Genomic DNA, 9,540 nt, shown 5'->3' with positions numbered 1-9,540 from the left:
AATTATGAAAAAAGGTTACATGCCAAAGATGGGAACGTAACCAAGGAAGGGAAATCGGAGTTCTAGCATTTACAAAGATGCAACTTAATTTGAGCGGTGAGCAGTGATCAACTCAAGGCGTTTTCACTCCAAAACTAGCCATAATTATATAACTGCCAATTCATCTCAACGCTCATTTACAAAGACCACAATTTCAGGAAGATCATCGGATATCATTAAACAAAAAATGCAAGATGATAGGCTCGTCATGTATGACATTTTTAAGACTGAATTTTTAGGTCACTTGTGCAATATGTGAACAATTCGCTAACCCTAACCGAATACTATATACACAACTATATGTAACTATGAATGAAAATAACTATGAAGTCTCATTAGTTTAGCCCTAGATGTAGTAGCCTAAGTGACCAAGTGAACCATGCTATATTTAGGTGTGTTTTACTTGTCTTGCAATCATGAGTATGCGTTAAAAATATGTCGTTTTAAAAGGGTATCAATAGGCCTGTAAACGAACCGAACGTTCGGTGAACTATTCATGAACCGTTCGGCGGGAAGTTCGTTTATGTTCGTTTATTTAATAAACGAACGAACATGAACAAAAAATTTGTGTTCGTTTAATTAAACGAACGAACATGAACACATTAACGGTTTGTTCATTTATGTTCATGAACGTTCATTTATGTTCGTTTATTTATGTTCGTTGATGTCTGTTTATTTATGTTTGTTTATGCATTAATAGAACATAATTAAATATTATCTAGATAGGTCATCTGATTAATGTTTTTTATATTTGTTAATTTGTGTTCATGTGTTCATTTAAGCGTTTTCATTGGCCCTACTTGCGGTGCGCGCATATAACGTATATATGTGTGAACCCTCGGGTGGGCAAAAGTGAAATTGCACTAATTTTGACGTTATTTTACTAATCTCGTGAAAATAATGTTAAAAGTGGCGGAAGGTTAATCAGGCATCATGTAGTGGCGTTGATAGCTGAAAGACAAGGGTACATGCACCAATCGGCCGGTGTGCCAATGGCTGAGTGTTATATGCCTTAAGTCTAAGGCTTGATACAAAACTACTTTCGAGCCGAGGGTCTCACCGGAAGCAGCCTCTCTATTCCTACGGGGTAGAGGTAAGGCTGTCTACATCTTACCCTCCTCAGACCCTACTATAGCTTTGCTATTGGTGGGATATACTGAGTACGATGATGATGATGATTAAGAGTTTTCATGTAAGTACGTTTATGTTTGTTTGTGTTCATTTACATTTGTTCATGTATGTTCGTTTATTTTTGTTCAATTATGTTCGTTTAGATTTTAAACAAACGGACACAAATGCCCCTTTTTAAATAAGCGAATATGAACATAAATATTTGTTCGATTAAGTGTCTATGCTCTTTTAAGTTAAATGAACGAACAAGAGCATGCTCTTATTCGTGTTCATTTGATTCGTTTACAGGCTTTCATTATTCACATTAATGAGTACATTGGTCTCAATCTCTAGGCTCTGCCGATTTTATTTGTGTTCGTTTGTGTTCGTGAACACATTAATTTCCTTAATGAACGAACACGAACATAAAATCTCGTTCGGTAAGTGTTCGTGAACCGTTCATGAACACGCTATTTTCTTAATGAACGAGCATGAACAAGGTCTTGTTCGTGTTCGTTCGGTTCGTTTACAGCCCTAGGTATCAATTGTGCTCAGGTCAAAGTGAGTTTCATCAAAATAAATTTGGGTTAAATATGTTGTTTTAGTAAAAAAAAATTAATATCAAAATGGTTCCTGCAAAGGCTAGTTGCATAGCTGGTGTGGTGACGGGGGCAACAACAGTGGTTGTATAAGGCTTGTCGATGGTAATGCCAATGGAGGCAATGGTGAAGGCGGTGTCGATGGTAGCAAAAATAGAGACGACAATGGTGGTAGTGATGTTGGCGCCGGTGGAGTAGGTGGAGATTGTATCGATCTGAGACGAAGGCTTTCTAACATGGTCGTCTTGGTCATATTTGATTAGCTTTTAAGAGCATTTCACCTTATGTGAGCAAGATCATTGGCGAATGGCGACATATAGTCCTCGTCCTTTCTTTGGATCAAGAACCGGACCATGTTGAAAACTCTCTATTGAGAGAAATGGAACCGCTTTAGTTTTTCAAATTTCTCTCAGTATTATTTTGTATTTCCTTTTCGTTGTACTTGGCTCTAACACCTTGCTAGTTTTTAATATATACGCCTTTCAAAAGAATTAAATGTGAAATATAAACCTAACAAGCAATTATACTATTATATAATATACTAGTTATATTTGAAAATTGAAAGAATAAAATTGTTATCTAAAACAATAATAATAGAAAAGCTCACCGATGATTGGATAAAAAAATGAAACAATTTGTTGTCTCATGAAAGTTTGCAAACACAGTCTTACAAATTCTTGAGTTAAAACTACTCTTTTCTCTATAAATGTCAATTGGCTGTGGGTTTTGCAGTTTTACGGGTCCGACTATGAAAACATTGGTTTTTATTATCCAGGGTTAGGTTCAAGTAAGAAGTTTAATTTTCCTAAGAAGGCTAGGAAGGAGGGTATTTCAGTCTAATACTTTAATATCAAAACCCACCTAGTTTAATCTCAAAACCTACTTAAATTAATTTAAAAAACCCACTTACATAAAACTCAATTACATCTTCACTCATCTCTTACAACCACCACCGCTTCACCGCCCACCGCCACCACAACCGTCACCTACCGCTACCACCTCGCCGGAAAAGTCCGAAAAAACACAATGAAAAAAACACAATGGAAAAATAGACTATGAAAAAAAAAGACAATGATAAAAACACAATAAAAAACACAATTGTATGACACAATGTAAATAACACAATAAAAAATACTATTTTATAACACAATTTTGTAAAACACAATTCGGTAAAACACAATTTGTAAAAAACCCGCTAATTTTTTTTTAATTTTTATATTACAATATGATACTCATATAAAAGATAAAAAGACACTCGTTATTATGGTGAATTTGTTTTTCAATAAAAACGTCGTAAAAAAAAGTTATGGACGTTTTAAAATGATGGGAGAATTTGGCATGTGCCTTGCATTTTTAGAGAGAAAGTCAACAAATGTTTTATTCCTTTTATGCCCTTTACCTTGTGTTCACACTTTGAATTCCCCCTAAACTAATCTCAACCCTCCATATTCAAAAGCAATGGACAAGATTACTTCTTATCCTTCCTATAAAAACTATACTTCCTATTATAACCTAACCCTTATTATCCATACTCTATGTTTGTATAGAACGGAATGCGGACCCTTGTTCGTCTTTTGTCAATATACTTGTATATATATAAGATTGAGTGAATGCAAAATTGCTACACTACGCTCCTAGTTAACCCGACAAGCTTTTAACTCCTTACTTTGTTGTTGATACCACCTAAGCATGACCCATTTTTAAAAGCATGGGTTGATAATGCTTTGGTCCAATTCTACCGAGTCTCAAATTATACAGTGACTAAAAATGGACCACTCTGATGAAACTTGTTAAGTCAGAACGTGTCCAAACAGCCAGCACCACCAACTATCACCCTCTGCCGCCGCCACCACTACCATTGCCCTGTAAGCACCAATATCATCACTTCCACTAGCCAACAAATATAGGGCATGGATCAGATTTTATACTTTTATATATAACAGATTGTTTCAACTCGAACTCATTTTGGTCTAAACTTATTCTGACCCGAAGCAAATGATATGTATATTGCATTTCAAGGGTTCACGAATGGTAACTATGTTGCATTAGATGGCTTACAAAGGGTAAGAAATTACAAGAACTTAACTCATCCATTCTTGTCCGTGATCACTGAATTCACTCATACATCAAACATGAGCATCAACTCAGTACCAAATAGATACAAATTGGTAACATAAACTTACATATTTCATCTCAACAGAACAGCCGGGACTGTATTATGTTAACACTTCAAAATCATAGAAAAAAATATGATGTTTCTACGACCACTAAAAGCCACGCGGGAATATCTTATTATCCCCTATTTCTGATATTTTTGCTTACCCGAAGCTCAATCACTGGCGGTTACTTAACGTCTTCCTGTGTATACTCATAAATTTTGCAACAAACTCTGCAGGCGCATAAAACATATATAAACAACTTTAGAGACATATGATGATTATTAATAAAATATGAAATACTAATATTTACCTTCTAACTTTAGTAAGGCACTGGTTCCAGCTGGGAGTCTCTTATCCTATAGATTGCCATTGATTTCAAGTTAAATATTTGTCAATAGAACACAAACAAAAAATAATTAAATAAATAAATAAAAGATTTAAGAATGGTATAAGGATAGGAACTTGCATAATAACCGTGCCAATAATATAGTTCCCTTTTGATGTTAGCTTCAACACCTTTGAGGAACTGTTCGATGAGTTTCTGCATCAATCAAACGTTATAACAGAAATATATAAATTATAGAGACGGATATTGAAATGATTGTTTGACCGAGAGGTTGTTACTTTACCAGAAGAATCAGTTTTGGATGAACAAATTCGACCAAAAGTTTCTGTAGTTTTCCGCGTATGAGAAATAGCCTGAATTTGTAAAAACATGTTACATTTTTATTGCACTTTACAACAAGGAATTTGACTTTGTAAAAATCATTCTATATGCTTGCCTCTTGTGTGATGGATCGGCTAAAATCTCAGCAGCAAGTTCAACAAGTACATATTCCCATCCTATTGGGATTGGCTGATCTTCAACAAATGGATAGCTGCATAGGCGTTTTGACTTTAGAATCACACTAAGATAGCTAATTGAATATAAAGGTATTATGATATTATCAAAATAATATGTTTTGCCTTACTTATGAGACTTGCAGGCTTCAAGAGCGATGATTGCTTTCCTCAAATTCTGTTTGGATTTATTAGCAATCTTTGCAGCAAATTTCATCGGTAAATCAAAATTCTCTTTTCTTGATATCTGAATAAGCACTTCCATTACCTAAGATATTAAAACACGTGGAATCAAATCAAAGTTGAAAATTTGACTCCTGAAAATTCATGCTCTTTAACTTAGTGGTAGAAAATGCATGTTATAGCTTTCCAAAAATGATGATAAAATTAGATGGTGAAATGGGCAAGTTGGGTAATTGGTCAAACGGGTCCAGTTGGAGTCTGTGAAACAAACTAAACATTCAATGAACCGTTTGGTGGCAAGTTCATTTATTTAATAAACGAACGAACATTAACAGAACTTTTTTTTATCATTTAGTTAGACAAACAGGAATACATGTCTCGTTCGTTCATTTAAATATATTTATGTTCGTTCGTTTACCTTCATTCATGTTCGCTAGTGTACGCTTATTTACGCTCGTTCGTCTGTGCTCGCTATTATATTCATTAAAAAGTTAAGGCCCATTAAATTGTTGTTCACGTTTACTTTTAATTTGTTTTAGCTCAGTTATGTTCGTTCATCTATGCTCAGTTATGTTTGTCCATTTACGTTCTTGAACTGTTCGTTGATATTATTAACGAACGAACATAAATAAGCACGAACATGTTCATTTTCTTAATGAACAGACAAGAAAACCCCGTTCGTTTAATTATTCATGTTCAATCGTTTGCTCAGTAACGAAACAAGACTAACATGCTTTGTTCGTGTTAATTCGTTTCATTTACAGGCCTATATAAAAGTGTTAAATACTTAAATATGATTGCAAAAACTATATTATTACGTTGGATTATCTACCTCTTTCTGCAAAAGTGATTTTGGAGGTTTTATGCATTTGAGCTCTGTCCTATAAAGTAAATCTTTTTGCTTAACGTCTTAACCCGACACCCGTTTGACCTGTTTGATATTAAATATAACAAATCAACCCATTTATATATCACTTACTTCATGAGTGACAGGAGCATCGAGCTTAATAATATGACACCGAGTTTTGACTGGATCAAGAATGCTGACATCACCTTCACAACAAAGGACCAGTTTACAAACATCTGAATAGCAATCCATAATCCACTTTATCAAGTGCTGAATGCTCTCATCAGCTTTATCAACATCATAAAGAACCATTACTGTGTATAAGACAATCAAAAACTCTTTTAAATTCAAATTTAAGACCTTTTAGAATAAAAAATTATAATTTAAAATAAATAGACCTGTATAATCGGGCTTTAAATTAATCGAACTGATCTCAGGAGTAACTGCATGATCACTACTTATTTGTTTAACCATAGCCATAAGAGCGTATCTTGCATTAACTTCCAAGTGCACATTAAGCTCTACATGATGAGGACTCGATGCTATAGGAACAGCTACTTGACTCGCCCGTGTTTCCTATAAACAATTTGATAATAATTAATAATTTGAATGAAGATTAATTAGAAAGTAAAAAAAACACTCTTTAAACTTTATCAACTCTTGCATACCTGAACCTTGAAGTATTTTATATCATGAGATATCTGCAAAAGAAGACCAATCTAAGTATTTGCACACAAATTATAATATTAAATCTTATTTACTAAATTAAAACAGAATTACATTTCGGGCAGCTTCGCCATATATTTCACATAATAGGGCCATTGTCAAAGCTTTCTTCCCTGACCCTTGTGGTCCCTTCAAAAGAATATGCGGAAATATTTCCTGGGATGCCTGTAGCACAACATGGTAAGAATTTATAAAACTAAATATATAATTGCATAAAATCATGCATGATTGTATATAGCCTAAATACCAGTCAAAGATTGAGTAACTTGTTAGTTACGATTAATTACTAGTTATTATCAGGGTTTAGTAGTGTTTAGCCCACAGACCCAAGTTAAGTTTATCTAGGGTTCCTGGTTTTCTGCGTATTGAAGGTTCCCCTTACATTGTAATGACAACTACTGATGTAAGTGAACTGAACCTTATGAGGCAGTGTTCATGTTCGTTCTTTAAGTTCATGAAAAGACACAAACGAACAATTCACTAACATGAAACCTAACGAAAATTTGTGTTCGTATTCGTTCCTGAAGTATATGATTTTGTCCTTCTTTGTTCTTTAAGTTCATAAACTGACACAAACGGACGGTTCATGAACAAAAAAACAAACAAAATTTTGTGTTTTGTTCATTAAGGATATGATTTTGGTTGTGTTTGTTTGTTAACCATTCATCGGACAAACGAACAGTTCACGAACCCAAAACCGAACGAAATTTTGTGTTCGTGTTTGTCCACTAAGAAAATGATTTCATTCATCTTCGTTTTTGTTTGTTTTTTAAGTTCATAAACGAACAAAAAGGAACATGAGCAAACTCAAACAAACAAATGAACATAAACGAAAAAACATAAACGAGCGTAAATGAACGAACACATTACCAAACGTACACGAACACAATTGAACAAGCACGCCCTCTTTTCATGTTTGTTCATTTAATTAACCAAACAGAAATTCTTGTTCATGTTTGTTCATTTAATTAACCAAACAGAAATTCTTGTTCATGTTCGTTCACTTAATTAATCGAACATAATTTCTTGTTCATGTTCGTTCACTTGTTAAACGAACGAGCATAAACGAACTTCCCTCCGACAGTTTGCTGAACGTTTGGTTCATTTACAGCCCTAATCACAACATTAAATATTAATTCCAGTCACTTTTACAAACATTCAGATATCAATTCCACTCACTTTTACAAAACCAAACACACATACCAAATGTTTAAGTTGCAGCGCTTCTTGTTTATGGCAAGTAAACCCGTTCAACGATAACGGTTGATACTTATCCGCCCAAAACTGTCTAAGGTTTTCAACAACAAACGCCTTTTCAATAAACGAAGCTTCATCAAAAGCTCTCAATCTTTCTGGAGACTTCTTCTTGGTAGTACAAGACCCTTTTCCTATGCAAGAAAACCATGAATCCGTGTGGCTTTTCTGCCTATTTGCAGTAAACCGCCACGAACTCCCGTTTGACTTCCCACTGACATCACTTATTTGACTACTCTGCCTGCTTACTACTGAGCTGGACGCCATAGTTGTAGGTGTTAAAACACTACTACTATAATTATGAACACCATTTTGTTTATAACTCTGAACCGGGTCAGGTTTCTTTTCCATGAACAATTTGGGCTTCGGGGCTGACACTGGTTTATAGTCTCGGGAGAAGAATATGTCGCCACCTGGCAGGGAATCCGTGCTATCGAAAACGGGTGCGTGTCGAACCGGGCTTTTGGCTAGTTTTGCATTTGCAACCATCTCGTTTATCTCGCCTACTGATGGTGTGTTTTTATGGTTACTTTCTTTGTCTTTTCGTGGGGTGATAGGTCTATGTGATGGAGGTGTTCTGCTTCTTCCCTCTCGTCTTTTCAACCGTTGATCGTGTTTTGTTTGTTGATCTTTGTCACGTGATCTTAGTCTCGGTGCTGACATGGCTCTAGCATAACTCAGCTTCTCACTTTCATTATTTAAATGTCTTTGTTTTGGATTATTATACAAACCAGCAGCATCTTGTTCATCCTCTCTTGAAAGTTTGAACGGTGAAACGTGAGTCCTCCGTTCAGATTTTGAAAACAGGCTGATGGTTCTCCCGGGCGGGAGAGGAAGCGGGCCTGGAGTTGGTGACCTGGACTTGCCACCATCTCGTCGGGTCTTGTAGGGGGATTTGCTGTGTCTACGTGGCGGTGGCAGCCCTTCTGGGTCAAACTTTGAAGAGTGTCTACGTGGCGGTGGCAACCCTTCTGTAATCTTTTTATTAAATTCATTCCACGGAGCTTCGTGTAACTCCGTCTCGGTGTCAGACGGATCATACCCGCTTCGTCCTTGTTTCATGACCGATAATGAAAGCTTCGGTAACCCTCTGCTATACGGCACCGGACTCTCCATAGACTAAAACCCAAAAAGGCAATGGTTAAAAAATCAACAATCTGGTTCAGGACTTTTTATCAAACACCTGGTGTGCATCAACATAAAAATGAAAATAAACACAATTAACAATGAGAGAGCAGTCAAATTGGGTTTCGGGTTAGATGCGAAGAAGTGTCGTTTACCGTGATGAGAATGCAGATGGTTGAGGCGGAAAAAACGATGTGTAGATATCGTGAAAGACAACGAGTGAATGTAGGATCAGCATTATGCTGCTGCCGTTTACAAGGTAAAGACTGTAATTGAAGTATTTGTTAATAAGATTTGCTGCTGTCGTCTGTTGTCCGTAGCTACGAGAATGTACGCAAAAATCATCGTTGGCGCCAAAACCTGGCGACAGTTTTGTTCTGTTATTTGAAAGCTCTTCGTTAGCTGACAAAAGAAGATGGTTATTATATATGACGATATAAAATTGGGAAAAACACCAACTAATTAGACACAAAAAGGGACCAAAATGAACTTTGGGATTTGTTTTTCAAATTTAAACATGTATATTTTCGTTCGTTACATGGACTACTTAAAAAGGTGTCACCTGAATTTTGTTTAGGCGAAAAGACCGGTTGACAAACCATTTTTTTAAAAAAAGACGGGTTAATGTTTCGGGCAAAGTTTTTTCCTTTTTTTCCCT

General features: G+C 35.6%; 1 protein-coding gene across 1 annotated transcript; it reads right to left on the bottom strand.

Moving 5' to 3' along the window:
• Nucleotides 1-4,372: 4,372 nt before the first annotated feature.
• On the bottom strand, nt 4,373-9,122 carry LOC143545831 (uncharacterized). Its single transcript, XM_077037644.1, has 9 exons — nt 9,038-9,122; nt 7,707-8,876; nt 6,558-6,668; nt 6,446-6,478; nt 6,176-6,353; nt 5,910-6,091; nt 4,879-5,015; nt 4,537-4,785; nt 4,373-4,448 (listed from the first exon to the last, which is right to left on the bottom strand). Exons 2-8 carry the CDS (start codon nt 8,871-8,873, stop codon nt 4,644-4,646), a joined length of 1,950 nt encoding a protein of 649 aa, XP_076893759.1. The 5' UTR covers nt 8,874-8,876; nt 9,038-9,122; the 3' UTR covers nt 4,373-4,448; nt 4,537-4,643.
• Between the last annotated feature and the right edge of the window lie 418 nt (nt 9,123-9,540).

The sequence above is a fragment of the Bidens hawaiensis genome, unplaced genomic scaffold, assembly GCF_021521415.1.
Source record: "Bidens hawaiensis isolate Kalapana, Puna unplaced genomic scaffold, B.hawaiensis_p1.1 tig00000904_1, whole genome shotgun sequence".
NCBI classification, from domain to species: Eukaryota; Viridiplantae; Streptophyta; class Magnoliopsida; order Asterales; family Asteraceae; genus Bidens; species Bidens hawaiensis.
This window is presented reverse-complemented; position numbering and strand designations above follow the sequence as displayed.

Excerpts from the sequence above, each read along its gene's own strand:
- LOC143545831 (XM_077037644.1), bottom strand. The coding sequence starts at position 8,873 with ATGGAGAGTCCGGTGCCGTATAGCAGAGGGTTACCGAAGCTTTCATTA. Across the intron at positions 6,669-7,706 it reads CGCTGCAACTTAAACATTTG|GCATCCCAGGAAATATTTCC; the intron begins GTATGTGTGTTT and ends GTTGTGCTACAG. Across the intron at positions 6,354-6,445 it reads TAAAATACTTCAAGGTTCAG|GAAACACGGGCGAGTCAAGT; the intron begins GTATGCAAGAGT and ends AATTGTTTATAG.